At 43.8% G+C, this 23,180-nt stretch overlaps 2 protein-coding genes across 3 annotated transcripts in view; both read left to right on the top strand.

Moving 5' to 3' along the window:
• Window positions 1-15,175, top strand: part of KALRN (kalirin RhoGEF kinase) — a 330,405-nt gene extending 315,230 nt beyond the window's left edge. Inside the window, exons 52-59 of one of the 2 annotated variants that reach the window (XM_029959838.1) lie at window positions 278-399; window positions 1,791-1,922; window positions 3,702-3,866; window positions 4,726-4,804; window positions 5,955-6,155; window positions 7,082-7,220; window positions 9,469-10,006; window positions 10,997-15,175. In XM_029959838.1, the coding sequence (XP_029815698.1) occupies window positions 278-399; window positions 1,791-1,922; window positions 3,702-3,866; window positions 4,726-4,804; window positions 5,955-6,155; window positions 7,082-7,220; window positions 9,469-10,006; window positions 10,997-11,028 (1,408 nt within the window). In that variant the 3' untranslated portion in view covers window positions 11,029-15,175. Of the gene's footprint in view, window positions 1-277; window positions 400-1,790; window positions 1,923-3,701; window positions 3,867-4,725; window positions 4,805-5,954; window positions 6,156-7,081; window positions 7,221-9,468 lie in introns of both variants that reach the window. The other variant, XM_029959839.1, reaches the window with a different exon arrangement.
• Window positions 15,176-15,642: 467 nt separating this feature from the next.
• On the top strand, window positions 15,643-21,784 carry UMPS (uridine monophosphate synthetase). The gene is made up of 6 exons (XM_008923024.2): window positions 15,643-15,786; window positions 16,042-16,195; window positions 17,729-18,397; window positions 19,088-19,263; window positions 20,180-20,294; window positions 21,097-21,784. The coding sequence occupies exons 1-6, from the start codon at window positions 15,643-15,645 to the stop codon at window positions 21,276-21,278; spliced, it is 1,440 nt and encodes a 479-aa protein (XP_008921272.2). The 3' UTR covers window positions 21,279-21,784.
• The last annotated feature ends 1,396 nt before the right edge of the window (window positions 21,785-23,180 follow it).

The raw sequence follows: 23,180 nt of genomic DNA, 5'->3' as shown, positions 1-23,180 counted from the left end.
GCTGCTTGAGTGATCCTTCATCACCTCCTCTGAGGCTATAACAGACAAGCAGATTTGCCTGGCAGGCAATTTGGACCAAAGCTTTCCTCAAAGGTTTAATTAACAGCCTAATCCTGATATATGAGGGGTTGTACTCAGGTACCAAATTGCTGGGGGGGTGTTCCTTCAAATAAGTTAACAAGATTTGTGTGTTTGTAATAAGGCAGGACAGGAACTGTATAAAAACCATTAGCAAGTGAAGCAGCACTTTATAATTGGGGCTTTCCTGCATTCACAGTGAGTCTGGAGAGCTCACCTTGAAGATCTGCAACCTGATGCCTCAGGACAGTGGTATTTACACCTGTGTGGCAACCAATGAACACGGAACCGCCTCAACCTCTGCAACCATCAAAGTCCAAGGTAGTGCATCTGACCTTAACATGTGGGATTTTTCCTGTACAGGATCCCTTAGTGGGGGCTGAGAGCACACAGGAACAGCCAGTGCAGAGGCAGCCGGATGTGGAGCTGTGCCAGGTGAATTGAGATGTTAAAATCACAGAGCCATTCCTCAGCCACAGCTCCCACTGATGGCTGAAGGCTTTGCATGTTCTTTGTGCTTGATTAAGTCATCTGATCATAAACATCACATCTGGGAAATGAAAATGCATTGGCACTGGTTCAGCTCCTGCATCCTGCTCACAGCACTGTTCTCAGGGGCTTGGTGAGGTCGGCCAGGGGAAGCTCAGCTCCCTTGGGCTGCTGAGTGCCTGAGGAGATGACGCCCCAATTAACTGCAGGAAGCTCTGGGCTTTAGAATCTGCCTGGAGCAGGGGGACCTGGGATCCAGTGACACCGATTTTCTGCCTCCACCTCTCTCTAGGGGATAGAGGAGGTGAATTAAGGATTTGGCCTGGGTGAACTGTTCTGCAGGATTCAACTTGGAGACATGTCTCCAAGCCTGAATTCTCAGCACTGTAATTAGTGACCCATCTAATTGTAATAAATACAACATAAGGAGTCAATGCTCATTACCTCCAGCTTGGAGGTAACGTTCTGGGATCTGCTAGCGTGAGAGATGAGAGGTGCCTGCTGTTTTGAAGGAGAGGGTCCAGAGAAGAATGTCTAACTGGAGACTTACAGATGCAGCAGTGTCATGAGCATCTAGAAGTCAATTTGTTTGGCCTCACCAGATGCCCTAGAGATATAATTTCCCCAATTTATCCAAGCGAGTTAGTGGCTGCACTAACTACTCCTGTGCTGAAGGGAGCCCTAAGCACAGCACAGAAGAATTACTGGTCATTTGTCAATCTGCTGCCAAGCACACAAAGCCTCATACAGAGAGAAGAGCTCTGAATGCCTTGCTTGTGTCATTTTTGGACACTTCAATGGCAACGGACTCCCCACCCTCAAAACCTAGCTTGCTACTTAGTGAAGTCCAACAGATCCTCTGCATTCCAGGGGTGATTCTCATGGCTGGTCTTACAGGGAGCTCTCTAGGCCTCACAGTGAGCTGACCACCAGCTGTGAGCAAGAAGAAATTCCCCCCATGCTCTAGTACTGTGGGACCATGTTGATGCAGCAAGGCTTCTCTCCTGGCTGCTAATATGGAAGTACCAGCCCCTCAGTGGTAGGTGAACGGGACTGTGACACTGCCTTTCCTCTGGCTGTGCCAGAGTAAACCACAGTGCTCCCTCTACAAGGTGCAGCTCCTCCATAGTGACCTGATGTACCTGATGCACCTGATCTTCAGAACAAAGCACTAGCACTTGTTGATGTGATGCTGGACTTGGTGCTTGTTTTCTCTTCCCAAGGTGTCCCAGCTGCCCCAAACCGTCCTATTGCTCAGGAGAGAAGCTGCACCTCTGTGATTCTACGCTGGCTCCCACCATCCAGTACAGGCAATTGCACCATTTCAGGCTACACTGTGGAGTACAGAGAAGAAGGTGAGTGGTTTGAGCTGTGCCCTCTGGCTGAGAGAATGAGAACTAAGTCTCCTTTATGTCACAAAAGGTCCCAAAAGCGGTCCCAAAAGCATTTTTACCACCACTGGTGTGCTAGTAGTTGTACTTTACAGATCCCAAAGTCTTAGGCCAAAAGAAGCCCTTCTATCATCCAGTCCAATCTCTCATATGTTACAGACCTTTCTGTTTTCTCCAGGCACTTATGACAAGTAAAGTGTGCTAAGCTAAAATATATCCATCACTAAGGTATCCTTTTATCATTTGCCTACCACTAGGTAGAAAGATATCCATCCTTTCTGGCGTGTGCTTCCCAGGAATGCCAAAAACAAATCAGCTTTATTATTTTTTTGATCTGGATAGAGCTGCAGATCCCTGTATATTTTTAAGCTCAGCTCTGAAATACATTTGTTCTTAAATCCAACCATCCTTTTCCCCTGAAGAATGAAGTAGATATTAAGTGCACTGTTTTCCCAATATACACAGGCTCTTGAAAAGGGCATTTGAAATTATTCACATTCCTTTTGCATTCTTCCTGCAAAAGTGTGAAGGTTCCTGGGCAGTAAATTTTGTCTTAGATATATGGATTCTGGTTTTAACCCTTCGTGTTTCAAAAATGTAGTAAATGTGCAAACCTAATTACTCCATCATATTAATTCCTTCTCTTAGCAAATACTCTCTCTTTGGCCCTCACTGTCCCATCAGTGTAACTGGCATTTTTGTGAGAGAATAAAAGTTCCTCTATTAACAACAGCCCCCAAAACAAACAGCAACAAAAAAAAACCAGCAGGGGTTTTAGTTTTCAGTATTCCTCCCACTCCACAGGTAAAACTGACTCTTCCCTGTAAAACCAACTTGACCTTGTGAGACCTGGCAATCAGAATTTGTCCACAGTGCACAGAAACTATATGGGTCATGGTAAATAACATAAAGGTAAAAGGCCCTGAATTTACTAAAGATAAAATTTTATATATTCTTGAAAGAAATCACAGTCTGTGACAGGGCTTAGTGTCCCAGGGTTCCTTTTCTGTTCTGTGACCCTGTACAGATGAGTGAAGTATTGCTCCTTTGGATACCACACATTAGGCAATGGATTTGTTTCTGGTAGGAGCAGAAACACATGAGAGCCACACATTTCTTTGCTGCAATTCTGCTCATCTGTAAGATACCTGTACTAAGCCTCAGAAAGCTGGTTCTCCTCCTGCAGCTGCAGCTGTCACTGTAGCCACCACATCTTCATCTACAAAAGCATTTGGATTGCTCTGGATTGCACTGTGTCATAGCCCAAACCACCACACACTGACACCCTATCTCAGCTTCATCTGGGACTCCTTTGACCATGGTTTTGGGGCTTTTTTTGCAATATTTCTGCTACTGTTTCTCTTATAGCAGAGTTGTCATCAAATCAGCCCTCCACTTCTGTGTTGTCACGCTGCCCTGAGACATCACTTGCAGCACACAGCCCCAGCACACAGCTGGAGAGAGAGCTTGTCCCTGGGCTGCACTTTTTCCATCAGTCAGCTGGGGGGCATTTCCTTCTTCACTCATTTAGCCAGATGGGAAGGTGGCTACAACACAATATAGCTTCCTGTGATCCATTTCTGGTGTAACAGTCTGCTGTAACATCACCTCCTGAAAACCCTGTAGATTTTAACGTCTCAGGGTTAAAACCCAACATGTGTTGGGCAGAGAAAGTCTTTGCCCTAAATTCAGGCAGTGAGACTGTTTCCTTCAGCTCTCCTTCTCTCCCTGTGGTAAATGCAGGCTCACAGGTCTGGCAGCAGTCAGTAGCCTCAACTCTGGACACATACCTCGTCATTGAGGACCTGGCCCCAGGCTGCCAGTATCAGTTTCGAGTGAGTGCCAGCAATCCCTGGGGGATCAGCTTGCCCAGCGACCCATCTGAATTTGTGAGGCTCCCGGAGTATGGTGAGTGGGCAGGGCAAGGAGGGGCTGATGTGCACAGGAGTCCATCTGTGCCATTTTTATGGTGTGCTTTGATGGATCCCAATAAAAACACAGATCCTGGACCTGGTAAAAATACAAGAAAAAGCCTGGGAAATAGCCAGCTCCTGCCACCATTGTCATGTCTTCACCTCCATCGAGGCTCACAGCCACCCTCTGCCATAAAAGCTGTTTCAGTTTCCTAGCAGGTCCCTACTTTGTATCCCAAGACTATTTCATGTCTTTATCTCTGCACAACAGGCTCTGTGTCCTGGCTGGTGTTCCCCTGCTTTTCCAGCAATGCCAGCTGCACCAGAGGCTTCTGCTGGGCATCCCAGCTGGAAGGCTGCAATTCCACTTGCAGGACATACCCCCTTGAGCAATGCAGCTGGAATAGGAATGCTCAGTGCTGCAGGAATTTGGGGTACAGCTCACTCAGGACAGTGTTGTGAGCAGACCCCACATTTCCCCATGTTTTAGCAGCTCCAGTGTGTAACCAGGTCTGTGACTGGCTTGGATAGCCTGTGCTGGATGGTACAAGAGTTCACACAGCATAGCTCTGTCTCCCAGTTACACACATGCCCTTAGACTGTCTGTGTGGCCCTTCTCAGTGCAAAATTGCAAGGAAAGATTTGAGTCCACCTTATCCACACCTCTCTTTGGCGAGCTCTGGTGTTTAGTGGTCCAACACACTGCAGCTGTGCCTGAGCAGTATGAAACTGGACTCTTAGTGGCAATGTTTCCTATTTTAAGTAATACAGTCCCACATAACTTTAAAATATGCTGTTTATATTCCTCAGGAAACTGTCTTTATACTTTCTGAATGTTCTTTATTCTCTCAAAGACTCTGCTGCTGATGGTGCCACTATTTCATGGAAGGAAAACTTTGACCTTGCTTATGCAGAGCTGCATGAGATTGGGAGGTAATATTAACCCTGCTTATCACTGCAATAAAACACTCAAACAATGGATTGAAGCTTTTTCCTTGGAGGAGAGTTTAGGTTTCTTTTGTAGTTAGCCTGAAAATGCTGCTCCTTTCAAAGAGCATTGCACATTAGATACTGATTAACATACTAACTAAATTTTGGGTTTCAAGGTCAGTTCTGATTTGAGGATTGCAACTTGGCAAACTAGTGAACTATTAGGCAGCCAAATCTCTGGAAGCTGGTATCTCCTCTGTCATCTCTGATTTGATGTCATCTTTTGAAGTCATGACAGTTTACTGGTTCTGGATAAGCTTAACCTCAAAGACTGAGTTTGCCAAAGCACTTGGGCATGTGACTGACTTAAATCACACGCCAAAGCTTTGCTGATTAGGAGGGTCAGTTGAACAGGAGCCTAAATAGGAGCTGCATATGTTGTCATCCCTTGGTGCTCTGTGCAGACAACAGATAAGGGGCATGCAAACAATTCAGGTTAATGCAGTTAGTTCTTCAGCTCAGTGGTCAGAGACCAGTAATTCTTGGGCTGAAAGGACAGGAGTCATTCTGGTTCTGTGTAGAATAGAATGATGTAAAAGCCCAAGTTCAGCACTGGGTGTTTTACTTTCAGGAACGGTACTAGGCACTAGTCTGTACGAGCTTCCTAAATGCTTTCCTGACAGCTTTTTTCTTAATTTCTTACTGTACATCTGAAAAGGTGAGACAAAATGTTAGGTTAGCGATTATTTAATAAGGCTGTTCTTTTACTTGTCTGAGAAAGTTTGGTCTCTCTAATAAAGCAACCGGAGAAGGGAGACCAAAGCTAAAAAAAAAAAGATATAGAATCTGTAAAAGTGGCAGCAAATTGAACCCAGGGGAGGTTGTTAGAGGACATCAGCATGGCTGCACAAAGCAAAGTGACACCATTTGCTCTCAGTGTTTGCTAATCCCCAAAGAATCTCTACACCCAGGGTAAAAGACGGAGGGCCTTTGTTGGAAAAGGTTATGAACAACTTGTTAAATCTGATTCCTTGTGAAATATTAATGTGGTGAATGAAATAACACTTAGAAAATCACTCTGTTATTGCACTGAAAACTAGGCGTGATTTATTCATGAGGCCACTTCATTATTCTGTTTTCTTTATCATTTCAGGGGTCGATTCTCCATAGTAAAGAAATGCGTTCACAAAGCCACCCGGAAAGACGTTGCTGTAAAATTCATTAGTAAAAAAATGAAAAAGAAAGAGCAGGCAGCACACGAAGCAGCTTTGTTACAGCACTTACAGCATCCTCAGTACATCACTATCCACGATACCTACGAATCTCCTACTTCTTACATCTTAGTTTTGGAACTGTAAGTACGCAGAGCTGCAGGTCAAGTGTCTGGATAGGAATCACAGCCCTATTAAAGCCAAGGATAAAATTCACCCACTCCAAGTTCAACAGGGCAAAGATTTTGTCATCTGCTTTTTATTTATTGTGATGTCAAATGAAAATAGCCATTTTCTGCAGAGTTTCCACTGCCTTTTCTTTACAGTAAATAAGATTGAGAGGGACAAATAAAACTGCTTTCTACTGTGGTGAAGCTTGGATAATTGTGTCCACAGTTAGTTTGTCCCATTGAATAACATTAGATTTATTTGGGCAGTTTTGTCCACTTCTAAAGTAAATATATATTTTTATATAAATATGTTTCAGCTAGAATAAAGCCTACATCATTCTAATACTTCTTGGTGAAAAGGCCTGTGTAGCAACCATTCTTGCATCTGTAAGGAGAAGTAACAACCACAGTCTTTGTTACAGTGTGTTCAACAAAGTATATTTGGGCTATTTGATTATTTGTTGGTACAGATGAATAAAACTAGGTGGAAAACTTTTATTGGGTTAGTTTTCCCACAGAATATATTACCAGCTAAAAATGTCAGTGATTTTTTTTCTGCATTATGCAACCAGCTCTATAAATAAATAGATGAATCCAAATAATTAAGAAGCTCTGTTTTCAAAGGAATTGCCTCTGTCTATTGAATCCATCCTTAAGCAAATGAGTTTACTTTAAGACTGTTGCTAAATTTGTCAAGGACCAGAGATAACAACTGAGGATTAATCATTCTACCATGGCCTGTGGTATCTTGAGAGATCATTAAATACTCATCAGATCTTGCATTGTAGTTTCCTCCATTTTTAGGTCATGAAGTTTCCATTTCAACTTTGTTTTCAAATATTAACTGTTCCTAGAGATACCATGTGATCTTTCATGTGCAGGGTTTGATTTGTTTGTAGGATGGATGACGGTCGTCTCTTAGATTATCTGATGAACCATGATGAACTTATGGAGGAAAAAGTGGCGTTTTATATAAGAGACACAATGGAAGCCTTGCAGTACCTTCACAATTGCAGAGTGGCTCACTTAGACATAAAGGTAAGAACAAACCAGAATGGTGCTATTATTCCGTGCCCTGGAACAGTGAGTTCCCAGCTGTGCAGAAAGGGAGGAGGTGCAGTCTGTACTCCCAGGAGATGATCACTAAATGGACAAGACTGCCTTTCAGACCTGTTCATCAGAGGAAGGATTTACTGACCTGCAGCGCCTGGTTTTTGCCTTCAGATGAGACACACCTGTTTCCTTGACTCACTGGTTTGTTCTTAAGGGCTTTTTGGATTTAATGAAGCAGGAGGATGTCTGAGGCAAGAGTGAGATGTCATTAGCCCCTGACTGAAGGGGAATTATAAGTTAAATCTATGGGGTATGGTTTGGGCTCACACCTCTGCCAATTTAGCCACCAAGCTCCCTGAGCAGAGCTGGCTTGTGCCCAGGCAGCTCAGGGCAGGCCAGAAGGAGCATGTGTCTCCCTCACATCTGCACCTGTACCCTGGGGAGCCCAAAGCAAGGGGATGGGAGCGAGCAGGAGATGGGGGGCACTGGCAGGGGCAAAGGAAAGCAACACAGTGCATTGTGCTGCAGAGCCTGAGAGGGGAACTGGGTGGGAAGTACAACCAGGGAGAGGTTCAGAGGAAGAACAAACAAGAAATGTAGGTTCTGTGCACTGTGGAGAAGATATTCAGGCATATTCTAACATCACACTCGGATTGGTACAGCTCGTACCTCCTTTTGTTAGTGCACATGGCAGGAGGCACTGTACTGTCCTGGATTCAGCGTTGTACTGCTGCCCTCCCCAACATCCCAGTTATACTGGATGACAGAGAATTAGCAATTGAAGTTATGATCAAGTGTTTTGAGTTTTGTGATCTGCAACATTGATTTTGGTTGCCAGGATATCAGATAATCTATAACTTTTTGCAGACTTAAATGCCAATTAAAAATGGAGAAAGAGAGATGAATTTTACTTTCCTAAATAGTGACAATCCAGCTTCAAGGAGATCTTTTCTCATCTCTCTAAACCCCAGGCATGTCAGATGAAGTGATACTTTCATTCTTCTGCTGCCTACTACTGCTACAAAAAAAGTTCCATTCGTACAGTACCTTATGTGAGAATTAGACACAAAAGGCTAAATCATCCTGGTTTCTTTCTGTAAGATTGTTTGTATTTATAGGACCTGTCAAAAAGTAGGTATCACTTGCAGGTAAGAAACTTCACTGAATACTCTGTTTGATCATAAGATACTTACCAGAAACAAGGTGGGAAGCTAATTTTCTGTGACCTATTTACAGTTCTTCTGAATGAGGGATGCTAAATAAAGCACCTTCTGTTGCTAAGTGGGAAGCAGGAAATGCACTGGCAGTGACAGCAGACATAGCCATGGACTGTGCTGTCCCAGGATCCAGCTCAAGGACGTGTTGATTTTGTTGACGCAGACTGCACAAGAGAAGAGCAAGCAGAGACTGGAACAGCAGTGTAGTGAACTTTGCTTTACATATATATATAGCCATGAGGCAGCACTAAAATATGAATGAGGATGAGGGAGAGAAAAAGGGATCTAGAGAGTGTGCAAGAAGTAAATTCAGAAATCATCTCAGAGACAACAAAGGAAGGAAAATTCATGTTAAGTCCCCAGAGCAGAGTGTGTAGGCAGTGCTCAGCACCTCTCACTGAGAGAGAGACTAAAACAGAGAGAAAAACAACTGGGATGAAATGTAATTGCACCCTGGCCTGGAAAGCATGATCGTGTCCTGATGTGTAAAAGTGAACACTGGCAGCTCCATTCATGTCAACTGACAGCAACAGTAATGGCACACATGAGAGTCCTTCCCAGGATATGTGGTAGAGGGAGAAAAGTTGAACATTTACTCCATGAAGAACATTTCTGTTACAAGTTACACACACTTACTTAGCCAGTTGTCATGTGAACAAATGGAATTTAAACTACTTAGAGATACACAAATCTCATCAAAATTTAAAAATCTGTCAGTGCTCTTAATCTGTAGAGATTAGTTTGGGAAAATAAACTGTAAGTATTTGGGACAAAGTGCAAAATCCCAGCGTGTTGCCCTAGTGCAAAAGAGGATGTTGTCATCACAACTTCAGCGCTGATCTGAATTTAGAGCAAACAGCAGCCGAGGTGGTTCTTTATCATTCATTCCCCTGATCTCTACCTTGCATGTCTGATTAAATGTGAGTTTTGATTGGCTATTAAACCTACATGAAACCTACACATTTTATTTGCCAAAATATAGTATAATTAAGTTTGTATTATTGTATTTTCAACAGCCAGAAAATCTGCTCATTGATTTAAGAATCCCGGTACCTCGCGTCAAGATCATTGATTTGGAAGACGCAGTTCAGATCACAGGTCACTACCATGTCCACCACCTCCTCGGAAACCCAGAGTTTGCAGCTCCTGAAGTTATCCAAGGCCTTCCTGTCTCCCTTAGCACAGATATCTGGAGCATTGGTGTCCTCACCTACGTCATGTTGAGTGGTGTCTCTCCATTCCTGGATGAAAGCAGAGAGGAGACTTGTATCAATGTGTGCAGAGTAGATTTCAGCTTCCCACATGAGTACTTCTCCGATGTGAGTCATGCTGCCAGGGATTTCATCAACGTCATCCTCCAGGAAGACTTCAGGAGAAGGCCAACGGCAGCCACCTGTTTACAGCATCCATGGCTGCAGCCACACAATGGCAGCTATTCCAAGATGCCACTGGACACCTCCCGCTTGGCCTCCTTCATCGAGCGCCGCAGGCACCAGTACGACGTGCACCCGGTCCCCAGCGTCAAGAGTTTCCTGTTAAGCAGGCTGAACCCAGGCACGTAATTCCTCTATCCCTGGGGTCCTACGCTGCTGGTCCTGAGGCAGGAGCGCCAGGAGCAAGCAGGCACCAAGCAGATCTGTCTGTACATAGCCCCGTATTTGGTGTTTGCATTTCACCTGGCCTCCCCAGCTGCAGGGTACAGACCACTGCAGAAGTGGCAGTACCTGGGACCAAGGAAAAGGGGGGAACAGCAGCAGGGACCCGCTCCCTCTCTTGGGGCACATGTTATTGTCACATCCACTGCCAAAAAAGGACTGCGGGAAGCAAACACCAACTGGAAACGAGAGCCAAAATTGCAGTTGCCTTAATCTTTGTGAGGCAGCCTTATAAGAAATCCTCTTGATCTTGCTGAACTGAATTAAAAATGTACAAGAGATTAGGAGTAGGGTAGTAGAGGGGAGTGAGACCAGGCTGACCTTAGCACGTACAGCAGAACCAGACTGGTCAGTTTTTGCTGAAATCATTGCAAGCCTGCTCCAGGTTAACAGACAGACTTTTCATGCCCCATATGCCCAGGTCTGCCATGATTTCAGTGGGGACTTTGCCTGCGTAGGACATGCAAGATCAGGCTCTAGTCACTGCTGGATCAGCTCCCGTGGTGGCGTGGCTTAGGTACACTCCTGTGGCGTGGTAATGCTCAGACCAAAATCCTCCATTAATCCTTGGGCTTTCTGCTGTGTCAAGTCAACGTGCAGCACCTTTTGCAGCTATGATTAAGGCAATGAATCACTGGAGCAAATAGCTGGTTCTGACTAAGCACAATGGGACTATGATGGTTTTTTTTAAAAGCATTTTATACACATTGTACAGAAATCTTTTGCAAAACCTGTGCATTGAGAAAAGGCTGAGTCCAATTTTTGCAGTATCTGTAAACTAGATGATGATGATGAAGACAATTTTTTTCTATCACAGGTTTTCAGTATACATATATTGTATCATATATATAAATATATATAAATATAAAGGTTACTGTTCCATTTCTAGTTTCAGAATTGCTCGTCCCAAAGTCCATCTGAGCCTTTCAGAGTGCAGTAGGAGTGGTGAGTTCATTCTTGTGCTTACAGCTTGAAAATCGTTTTCAATGTTTAAAGTATGTCATTTGTTTCATTTCCAAACTTGTAAATATCTCTCAGCCACCATTAGCACCTCATCACCAAAGCATTTGTGAGGATATTTTTATGTCCAAAGCCTACTTTGTAATAATAAAAAAAATATTCACAATTAAAACATTTTTCTCTTGCAAGCCAAGTTGCAACATCATCATATTGATGTTACAGTGACAGAGCCAGCCTTAAGTATAACCAACACAGGGAGTCTGCAGTGACAAATCAGCAGTTTGTAGGCTGGCCAAATCCTCTCTCCAGCAGTGGGACTGGGAGGGGAAACACCTCCCTGGCTGGGGCTTCCCCATCCTACTGCCATACCACCATAGAGATCTACAGCCTCTTGGTTGACCATCAGAGAGATTTATTTTTTTTCCTCTGGCATGTGAGGACTTTGTCTTGGTGCTGAGTGCAGTTGCTGTGCCTGTAGTGGGATGTTACCAAAGGTTTTCCTAAGGAAAAGGGCTTGATCTGACCGTGTGTGCTCAGTATAGACTCTCTTGTTAGTGCAAGAGTCAAATTTGATTTACTATCCAAGTAACTGTACTGTGAGCCTGCATGAGCAAAAGCTATCTCTGCCAGCAGGTGGTGGAGATACCCTGTGAGTCCTGTTAAATTCTGAGGGCTCTGATAGCCCTTTTTTTGATCCACCCCTCAGCTCAGTTTCATGGCAGGTAGGAGACCTGGCCCTTATCTTTGTGCTTGCTCTATCAGTATGTGGGGGTGGTCACTATTTTGCTAGTGGAGAAGAAAGGAGGCTCAGCAAAAAAAACTCAGTGTTCATGCAATACAAGAACAAACCTTGAGATGGGAGAGTCACAGTAAGAAGGGTGAGCACAGTCAGAAGCAGTACACAAGGCTTTGTGGCCAAGGGAGAGAAATCTAATACAGGGAGGAGTTGTGGAAAGGCTTGGAAGAGACAGTGTTCACAGAAGGTTAAACTTTTTGGGTCATATAGAACCTATCTCAGTTTCCCTCTGTAGTGCAGCAGCTGATTTTCTAAGCTACTCAGCAGCACTTCTTAAAAAAGACCAGTCTTGTCCTGAGCAGCAGTGCAAAGTATGCAATTTCTTAGCAACTGAATACAGACAGCAGTCAAGGGGTGTCTTTAATTATAGCACCTGCCTCAGGTACCTTCTACAGGATTGTCTGTACTTCTTCCTATCTGTCAAAACTGGCTCTTTGTACTGTGATTGCACTGCCCTTAAAAAAATGTTTATGGAAGTGTGGTCTATAAAACCCACAGCTTTTATTAGGCCCATGGGTACAGTTTAAGCCACAGGCTTTCTGCTTGGCATTAATATGAACAAATTCTCATGTATCACATGAAACTTGGAGTTATTTAGCATTTTATTTTCCTTCCTCCTGCATTTGCATGTCAAACTGCAATAGCAGACACTTTGGATGCACAGTGGGAAAAAGCTGGATTGCTTAAGGGAATATTTAGGCCTCTCATTGCTATCAAATAATAGAAAAGAACACCCAAAAGGCTGAAAGAGGATACATTATTACATTCTGAGATTCAAAAATGATTCCTTGTTGAGAGCTGGAAGTGCTAAACTCTGAAGACTTTGAATGCTATGGGGTTGCTTTCCTTTGTGGTTTTGCTTTTTCCATATACACATTAGAGAACTCCTCTTCTTGGGCACCACTCTTCGTACAGCACATTCAGGAGTATTTAAACCTGTTAGAACTTCTAGATAACGTTTGTTATTATCAACCATTCTTGTATTTTGTCTCAAAGATTTCTTTTGCCTGAATAATGTCAAGTTGACATGCAATGCTGCCATATGATAGATACAGAGGAAGTATTCTGAACTTGCCCTTTTGAGGTCTTTCTCAGCCAATCTGTGGCCTCTCTACAGATCCTACAGGTGCTGTAACTCTGTTGTAAACTGTAACTTTGTTGTAAAGAGATTACAAAGCTCAGTAAATTGGCCTGGAGTGTACCCTCTGGGTGAGAAGCACCACAGCCAACTCCCTGTGCAGCATTCTCCGACTAGAGGATTTTTTGGTGCATGAAATATTGCCTGTAGCAAACACAGGAAAACAGTTTCTGCATAGAACTCCGTCAGGCCTTTACAAAGCTCCCCAGGCTGAGCTGACTCTGAGGGGAAGATTTCTGCCTGCAGCTGTACCACTCCAGGTGTTCCCAAGACAGCCGAGTGAAGGTGTGGTGGGAGCTGCACTCTTTAGCTTCTGCAGCAGCTCCAGACCCTGAGCCAGGATGACCAACAGGAATACTGGCAATGGCACACCATGAGCTCCGTGCAGAGTGGCACTTACCCACACAGCCACCACCTTCAGACATCTCCACAGCGCTCCTACCCTGCTCTGACACCAAAGTGTTGCTCACAGTGTTCCCTGGCGCTGGGTTGGGTGACAGGAAGGCAGCAGGTGCCCGTAAACAGAGCCCAGAGGACATGATGACATGGGGTGCTCTTTATTTAAGACAGCTGCATTTAATGAATGTGTCTGGCAATGAGATTTAAACTAACTGGCCTCTCTCCACTTCACTTGGAGCAGCCTGGCCAGGCCATTTGACTCTTAGCCATCAAACAGGAATTCTGATGGCCCATGTAACACTGTCAGCTTCCATCAGGTGTCTGAAGACCTTGCTGTCCTGTGGGAGACCACCCCATCCCACCACGCTGCCAGGCCCCCTACACATGTTACTACAGGGATGAAACACAGCCAGTCCAGGGTTCTAGACTTTATTTTAAAGCAATATAGACTTCCAAATTTAAAAAATTTTCCCACTTACACCAACAAATTTTGTTTATTCTTACTGCCCCTTTATTTTAAAAGACTATTTTTTTTTTAGTAACAGTAATCTTTAAAAGCATTTTACTGGTAAACTGAGTTAATGCTGAGACAAAGTCTGTGCCCTCAACTGACCCATACAAGTGCTATGGCTTCAGTAGACTTCATTAGCATTTCTGATGATGCTACTAGGCCTTTGTTACAAAGACTGTGCCTAAAGGCTGAATGCAGAGCCACACATCTGACTATGTATAACCCTATTTTAATACCCTTGCAATGAGGGGACTGCATCCAGTAACCTGGGATAATATAAACTTCAGACACAGATGTAAAGGCTATTCTGTATATAAAGGTCTAACAGATAATTAACATGTACAGGTGCTAACCACCTGGTTTTGTTTCAGTTCCTTTCACTGCCGAGGTGAATTCTCCACTAACACAGGGCTTGGATTAATTTTCCAGCTCATTTGTTCATGTCCCATCAGAAAATGGTGCTTTCCCAAGGAAACAAAATAAAGTCCCATTTTACTAGGCTGACTGCACACTGCCATCAAGTGATGAACTCTTGTTCTGGGATCTGTATAGTGCTGAGTGTTTCCATAGCGTCAGGATGCTGAATGTTTGCTGTAACTGTAGTCTTTATTATGGAGCTAGTGAAAAACCAACATCTTTTCTACTCAAGCCATATTTCACCTTCATGTCCAACTTCTGATGCTGGTGCTTTTACTTCTCTTTCTACCAAACTGTTCAGCACTGCTCTGCCACTGAGGTCAATTTGCTGATTACTTTTGGAAGGCAAATGCAATAGGAAGTGCAAAAAACCAAACAATAAAAAAATAAATCTATCTCAGACTTGTTCACCGAGATCAGAGCAAACAGTTGGAATGTATTGATGCTTTTCAATCTTTGCAACAATCCACCGAAGGAGGAAAAAAAGAAACAGTATTGCTAACAGCTCAGCATTTTCAAGGTGCAAAGTAATTCCACAGCCTTAATTATTTCAGTGTATTGCTGGTCTGCCTTAAATGTACCTTCAGTTTTATTGCGGATTTCATTTTGTATGCACACAATGTTGGTTTGTAAAGGCAGGTTTGTAAATATTTCCTTTGTAAGTCTAATCACTCATGTGTACTGTTGTGAGGTGACTACTTGCTGTCCCATGTTGTTGTTACTATACTGCAGTATATATGATCATCTACAGATGTAGCTTCGACTTGTACATCTCCTGTCCTATAAATAGAGTATACTAATGACTCCGTTTCTGGGCTTTTTTGATTAAATAAAATTATTCGGAGAAGACCGAGTCAGTCTTATTTCACTTGTATGGCATCTTTCTGAGGCCTTGACGGCTCAGGGCTGGCTGATGCCTTTATTCAGCTCATCTTTTTCGGAGGGATCTCACAGGAAACCAGCACCGGGGACCGTCACTGCAGCCAACCCTCAGCGTGGCTCCATCCACCCAGCGGCCTTTTGGGTGTCACCCCGAGAGAAACGCGGCGAGAAACTCGGATCACATCCAACCCTCCCCGCAGCGGCGGTTTCTGCTTCCCTGGGGAATGGGGTGACGGGAGAACCTGGAATCGCTGCGCGCGTAGGGTGGGGGGAGCCGGGGCGTGGGGAGGTGGGCGCGGGACCCCGGGCTCTGTGCGGGGTGGTCCCCACGGCGCGGACACATGCGGGGGGATGCTCGGCCCCGCCGGGTCGGGGGTGTGTCCGCCCGCGCTCCTCCCGCTGCTGCATCACTTCCCTGCGCCGGGACGGGCGATGGCGGCCGCGGGCATCGTGGCGGCCTCGCTGAGCGGGGCGGGCGCGCTGCGCTTCGGGCACTTCGTGCTCAAGAGCGGCCGCGCCTCCCCCGTGTACATCGACCTGCGCGGCCTCGTGTCCCACCCGCGCCTCCTCCGGCAGGTGCGGGGCCGGGTGTCTGTCCCCGAGGGGCCGGGGGTGTCCGTCCCGTGCGGGGTGACGGGTCTCCTACAGCTCAGGGGGGAGAGGGGACCCGGGAGCGCTGCTCTCCGGGGAGTCCTTCCCGGGGCCGGGCTGTCGGATCGCCGTGGGAACATGTGAAGGAGCGAGGTTTTCATTGCTTCCCGCGGTAATGCATTAGTTTAGTCACTTTCGCGCCCGTCCGATTTTGAAAAGCGTTTGGTTTTCCTTTTTCAGGTTGCGGATCTCCTCTTCCAAGCAGCCAAAGATGCGGGTCTGGTGTATGACTGCGTGTGTGGTGTTCCATACACGGCGCTGCCGCTGGCCACAATTATCTGCTCGGAAAATCAGGTCCCGATGCTCATACGGAGGAAGGAAGCAAAAGACTACGGTAAAACCATCAAATCAAGACTTTATGTCAACTTGCTGTCTTGTTTGGGAATTACCTTATATACTGGTGATTCTTTTGTGATGTACAGCATTTCAGTTTAAGGTTATTTTAAAAGCAGCTCCTTTTCACCCTAAAGCATACTTCCCACAGGATCCCAACCTGATCAGGCTCTCCCAGCTGTTGCCCACTAGGCTGCAGCTTGAATCCTGCTGCAGTAGGTTAGGAGAGTCTTGAAGGGTGTTTTTTGTTTCTTTGGGTTTGTTTGTAAGGGGTTTCTTTTGTTTGTTTGTTTCTATTCTTTAGCAGTGTCTTTTTTTTCTCTTAGCCCATTACTGTGGTTCTGGGTTAGTGGCCTCTTCCAGAAACAAGGATTTATAACTCACATTCTCTAACATGCTGAGCAGAACTTTTTGCGTACTGATTCCAAGAAGAACCTTTCTAGTCCCTTCTTCATTTATTTCTCAAACCCCTTTAATTTTCCTGTGGTCCTGTAATCAGTAGGCTGGGTTAGCAGCAGTCCTTTCTCTACCCAATGAACCATTTATCTGATTTTGATAAAGGAAGAGAGGACTGAAGCATTAACCTGCCATATAACTGGATTTCTACGCATGATAAGAGCTGTCCTGTTCCAACAGCGTGTAATTAGAAAGTACGCTTGTCAAGACTAAATGCTACTCCTGTGTCAGGCAGTGGGCCAGGCATGGAAACGTTTGCTTTTCCTTCTTGTGAAGCACAAGCCAGTTGTGACAGCAGTTAACTGCCTGACACAAAGTTTCTGGTGTCATAGGGATTGCAAAGCTGTACATGTGCTTGTTCTCTAGGCTGCCATGGTCTAAGCAATGAACTGCATAATGTTCTCCTGCTGCTCTGTGCTTCCTGGGAAAGCCAGGCATCCTTTGTTGTTTCCCTCCAGGAGGCCTTTCATGGATGTGTAGCTGTTGTTAGTTAAGACAAAGGCATTTGGGGCTTTACTTCTCATTGTTTAAACAGGCATATTGAGCACAGAATGCTGTCTGTGGAAAATAGGAAACATGCTAAGGAGTGCCAATTACTCGTCTGCTTTAAACATGTTTGAAATAACGAGAAAATAGTTCTGTAATTCTGAGTTTTCAATTCATGACAATAATAAACTTCTGAAGTCATTCAAACATTTGAATCTGTGCTGTTAACACTGTGTCAGTTTTGTTAATAGAATGTAACTTCTGGAAACATAAAGTAGTATTTCATGAGCTTGGAAAAGTAACAATCCTTATTAATTAAGTTACAGATAAGCAACTGAGCTGTGGTAAGAATTGTGATAACTGGTATCACATTCTAATAAACAAATTGCCTCTCCATACTGACAGTGAATGTGAAATTCCTAATCTCTTGAAGTCCAGTTCCATTGGAATTCAGGATATGCTGTAGTTTATGCTTGTATGTGGAACAAATATGATCTTTATTTTAGCTGAGCAAGTTAAAGTTTTGATACTTTTAAGGTTTTTTTGGGTCTTTTAAACTTTCTTGATGGAATGTTTGCTTTTTATTTTTAAGGTACTAAGAAGATGGTAGAAGGCACCATTAATCCGGGAGAGACATGCCTGATCATTGAAGATGTGGTAACAAGTGGATCCAGTGTACTGGAAACTGCAGAAGTTCTTCGGAAAGAAGGATTAAGAGTCACAGATGCCATAGTGCTGTTGGACAGGGAGCAGGGTGGGAAGGCTAGGTTAGAGGAACATGGAATTCTCCTGCACTCTGTGTGTACCTTGTCCGGGGTGTTGGAGATTCTCCAGCAGCAGGGAGAAGTGGCTGCTGAGATGGTTGAAAAGGTGAAGGAATTCATTCAGGGAAATATGTTTGAGTCAGTGGCTCAGAATGGTCCTGCTCCTGTGAAGAGACTCTGTAAGGAGCTGAGCTTCAGTGCTCGTGCCCAGCTGCCAGGGGTGCATCCTACTGCAGCCAGGCTTCTCATGCTCATGGAAAAGAAGCAAACAAACCTGTGCCTTTCTGCTGATGTCACTAGCTCCAAAGAGCTGCTGCAGTTAGCTGCCATCCTGGGCCCCAGCATTTGTATCCTGAAGACTCATATAGACATCTTGAATGATTTCACCCCAGAGGTAGTAAAGGAGTTGAGGACCCTTGCAGACCAACACGAATTTTTGATTTTTGAAGACAGGAAATTTGCAGACATTGGAAACACAGTGAAACATCAATATGAAGGTGATTAACATCAACCTTGATTTACTGTTACTTTGCTGCTGGTGTGTGTAACTGCAGTGCTGGCACAGGTTGCCAGGAGAGAGTGTGGAATCTCCAGCTTTGGAAAAGACTCAAGGTGTCAAGGGCCTGAGCAACCTGATCTAGCTTTGAACCCTGCTGAGAGGGTGTGACTTCCTGAGGTCCCTTCCAACCTAAACCTTTTTATGAATCTGTAGTTGTGCTCAGTAAGTACTCCTGAGCAGTTGTCTCCTGTGAGAAACTGCAGCCTGGCTTCTTAAGGCAGCCTGCTATTATTGTGTGATTGTTACAGCTTTCATTTGACATTGGATCTGCAACTGTAGAACTGCTTTTCTCTTTTGCTGATCCTTATGTCCCATATGATCTGCATACTGTCTGGGAAGATAGCACCTGTGACAGTGGATTTCTAGTCTACCATAAATGTCTCAGTGAATAGTAAAGGTGAGATATTAGCAAGTGTTTGTGACAAGTAAACTGAGAGGTTACACTTTGTGGTTATCAGCTATCAGAACTGTCTGATGAGACTGAACTTGCAACTGTCAAGCTTCAGTAGTAAAACTGTCTTTTAAAATGTGAGTGATTTAGGGTGCAGCTGGTTTTGTTTAACTTGTGTTTCCTGTTTAACAGATTTCTGGTGACTCTTTGTCCATGTCTTCCTCTCCCTGTTCCCAGGTGGTGTATTCAAAATCGCATCCTGGGCAGACATCATTAATGCCCATGTGGTTCCAGGCTCTGGAGTTGTGAAGGGTCTGAAGGAAGTGGGTCTTCCTCTCCAGCGTGGCTGTCTCCTGATTGCTGAGATGAGTTCCCAAGGGTCACTTGCAACGGGTGAATACACAAAAGCTGCAGTAAGTAGGCAGACTTGCTTCAGGTTAAAAGCTTGTAAAGTGTGACACGGAGGTTTTATGTGCTTCTAATATTTGCACTTCCAAAAGTCCCTCCAGCTCTAACTATTATAGGTGTTTTTTCCTTGGAGATTCAGGAATCTGACAGTATGGTGGTTAAAGGTTGCAGCTGTAAGCTAGTGATGAGAGGTGGTCAGAGTTCACACTTGGAATTGTAGTAAACATGCCAAGTTTGCTATTAGCAGCCCCGCTCTTTTTTGTTTTTCTTTTTTTTGTTGTTTTTTAAGCAATGTTCTGATTAAGCATAATTTCTAATTAGTTTAAATTCATTCACTGTAGTATTTATAACACAGAAAGAAACATAACATTCCCTTCCCTGACAGAGGGGTGAGTATGGGCACTGAAGGAGAAAATGAGGCTGCACACACAGAGTTCAATTTCAGCACTTGTCCACAACCCTTTTTGGTGTTCCCCTTTTTATTCATATTCTCTCATAAACAGCATTTGTTGTTTTAGTTAACCGAAATTCCCAGGATCATCCCAAACCAATGCCATGATCCCACACATTCACACTTGCATCATGTGGTGGCTGTGTTCAGCCACGGCAGAAAAACACGTGCTTGTCAGGCAGGCTGGTTAAAGTGGTTTTCCACTTTGAGACATAACATTCTGTCTCTCAAAGCACTTAGCCAAGGTTGATCCTCCCGTTTGATTCCCATTAACTAAATGCAGGTGCAGAGTGACTCAGCTTGTTCCCACAGGTGAGTCAGCTCTGGGTGACTTTACACTGGTAATGCAAGAAAAGGTGTTTCAAACCCCTGCCTTGCACAGCTTAGTGTGTCAAAGGGTGGATGAGAAACAGATTGCTAGTCCATCTGAATTTTAGGTATATCACTTCTAACTCTTCACTGATCTTCAGGTACAGATGGCTGAAGACAACTCAGATTTCGTTTTTGGATTCATATCCGGATCTAGAGTTAGTAATAAACCAGAATTTCTTCACTTAACCCCAGGGGTGCAGCTGCAAACTGGAGGTAACTTTTTCTTGAATATTTATAGTCTGTTTGCAAGTACAGGAGTGATCTGGCCTTCAGTGAAAAAGTGGCTTCTGAAGAGAATTTAGTTGCTGACTCTCTGTGGGAGCAGTCTGTTTGCCACTAAGGGCTGTCCTCCATATTTCTGGGTATGCTGATCCCTTTCCTGGGAGCTCTGAAAGGCAACCAGCAGGCTACACAGCCTTTTTTCTTGTTTTGAGGTCCGTGCATACCATAAAGCACAGTCCTGAAAACACGTGAAATGTCTTCAGACAGATGTTAGATTAGATGTTAAACTACTGAGTAGTAGAAAAAAAAATACAACAAATACAGAAGTTCAGCTGTAAGACTTGTAACTGACACAGATGCACAGTATCAATTAATTGAAAGTCTTCTACCGACTAAACAAGTTATCACTGAAGCAGATAGGGGAGATATGTTTCTCTGCAGTACTTAATTCTTGTGAAACCTAAAGTGAAGTCACAAGGTTTTACATTAATGTTTGGGGAGTTTGCCTGTTTTAAGAAGGCTGAGGCTTATTTCAGTAATCCTGATCTGTGCTTCTTTGTGTAACTGCTCCATCTATTCTGATTGGTAAATCATGAAAAAGGAGGGTGCTGGCTGTCAAATTTGATCTGTGTAATAGTATTTGTTGGGTGGTGACAGAGTTTCTAGTTATGTTTGTGGATTGTTAGGATTAGAGTTGGAACAGCATACCTGTTCTCTGTTCCAGCATGTCTTTGAAGATTTGTAATAGATATGGTTTTGTACAAACTAAAAAAAAATGGTGTCTCTGTTTCAGGTGATAACCTTGGACAGAAGTACCTGAGCCCCAAGGAAGTTATTAGTGAAAAAGGTTCAGATATCATTATTGTGGGACGTGGCATCTTGTCAGTTCCAGACCGCCTTCAGGAAGCAGAGAAGTACAGGATGGCAGCTTGGGAGAGCTACTTGAGCAGGCTTGGTGTTTGTGCAGAAGATTGAAAGCTGGACACTGTCCTAGTCCATAAGCAAAGCTGATGGAGCTGCAGCCACCGTGAGAGTTCCAGCTAAAACATCGACACTTCAGCCTGTAAAAAACTGCCCTTTTGGAGAAAAATCTGTTACTAAGTTGTTTTAATTGTACACACACAGATCAAGTTGTACTTGCCATGGTTGTTTTTTAATATTTGAGTTTAAGAACCCAAAACTTCATGACCAGTTTTTAGCCTTAATAGGCTTTCTTGTTTGAAAAATATTGCACAGAGCACTCCAAGGGTATTTAGTTGGCTGTTGTTGCCTTTGTTTCTTTTCTCCACCCTCAAATTCCTTCTGGCTGTGGAAACAGTATTTTGCTGTTCTTCATAAACTTCACCCTCACACCTGACCTGCTGCCTCATTTTCACAGGTTTATTCAGCTCTGCTGTTTCCAAGGAACAAGTATAGGTTTTAATGCTGTACTGTGAAATTGAGTTATATGTTCTTTAATAAATACCTTTTTTGTTACTGTTTTCCTATCACTTTCCTATGCACTCTTCCTTCTGTGGCAGTATGAAGTACTGTTTTCAGAACCCCAGTATCATAAAAAAATCAATCTGGTATGTTTGTGACTGCAGGAATTATCATGATTCTGTTTACAGGAGCTGCAAAGAATTTGTCAGAGCAATTAGTTGTTGTGTGCTTAATTACAGTGGAGCTGTTGATTGCTCTAATGAGAAACAAAAATGTACTTTGTTGACCTTTTTGTGACAATAGGTGGAATACTTCCAGGATTTACTTTCCACTCTTTGCGGTGAATAAGGAGAAGCAGAAATATCTTGTACAATTGGTTTTAATTAGAAAGTAACCTTATGTATATCTAGCATGTACGTGGTGCAGATTGATAAAATTTTCATCCCTCTCAAGAAGTCCAAGACAAATGGTGATGCAGTTCTAGACTGTTGGTGTTCCAAAGCACACAGAGAAAGCTGAGTTCTTTTGTTAATACACTTATCTGTAGACTAGGGCCAACTGTAGTGAGAAGAGAGTTTTTGGCATTACTGCTGAACTTTCCACCAAGTCTTTCAAAATAGGAGAGTGAAGGGGTTTTTTTGATTGGATTAATCTATACAGTGTCTAAGACTGGGGGAGACCAGCTTGGATCTGAGGGCTCTGCCTTATGCCTCTTGTATTAGTGACACTGTTCCCTGTTGGCAGTCAGTTTAGAAACACACAACTGAACGATTTTGTGCTGCCTGGGTGTATTGGGTGGGATGACTTTACCCTTTGACACTCCATGTGCTCTGGAAGTGCCCAACTCCCCTTCGTGACAGGGCTGCTTGTGTGGCTTATGATGGTTATTGTGGAGAAAATATTAGAACTTTGTCTATGTGTGTGTGTGTTTTGTTTTCCTTGGGGCTACCAATTCTTCAGTAGTCATGTATCATAATTTATGTCGGGAGAACTCCACCCTGGGGAAGATGGAACGTGATGATTGTGTTGTATATTGTTCAGATGCCCTGCAACAGTCAGTCAGTCAGGATATTTCACATCTGCTTCTAAGAAATTCCAGTCCTCCAAAGTGAACAGAGGATTTGGGATTTGTTTGCTTTCTCATTATCATGGCCTTGAGGCCTGTAGCAGAAACAAAACTTTCTCACGTAAACTATTTTGCAGAAAATTACTTTTTCCACCAGAGGGAGCTGAGACTCTGTTTTTCAGGAGCGTTGAGGTCCTCCTGGCTCTTTTATAGCTAATAGTTTCCAACGATGATACCACCTCTAGATATCCCTAAGATGAAAAAACATCTGGTTTTCAACAAGTCATACCCTTGCTGTTTTTCAAACATTTAATATGCATTTAAATATCATATGAAAAGATAAAACAGTAGTCTAAAACTCATTTAAAACAGTAGTTTATCCAAGAGCT

The sequence above is a fragment of the Manacus vitellinus genome, unplaced genomic scaffold, assembly GCF_001715985.3.
Source record: "Manacus vitellinus isolate BGI_N305 unplaced genomic scaffold, ASM171598v3 scaffold_22_pilon, whole genome shotgun sequence".
In the NCBI taxonomy this organism is placed as follows: domain Eukaryota; kingdom Metazoa; phylum Chordata; class Aves; order Passeriformes; family Pipridae; genus Manacus; species Manacus vitellinus.
The sequence above is the reverse complement of the archived record's forward strand: the minus strand, read 5'-3'. Positions and strand labels throughout refer to the sequence as shown.

Excerpts from the sequence above, each read along its gene's own strand:
- UMPS (XM_008923024.2), top strand. The coding sequence starts at position 15,643 with ATGGCGGCCGCGGGCATCGTGGCGGCCTCGCTGAGCGGGGCGGGCGCG. Across the intron at positions 15,787-16,041 it reads ACCCGCGCCTCCTCCGGCAG|GTTGCGGATCTCCTCTTCCA; the intron begins GTGCGGGGCCGG and ends TTCCTTTTTCAG. Across the intron at positions 16,196-17,728 it reads GAAGGAAGCAAAAGACTACG|GTACTAAGAAGATGGTAGAA; the intron begins GTAAAACCATCA and ends TTTATTTTTAAG.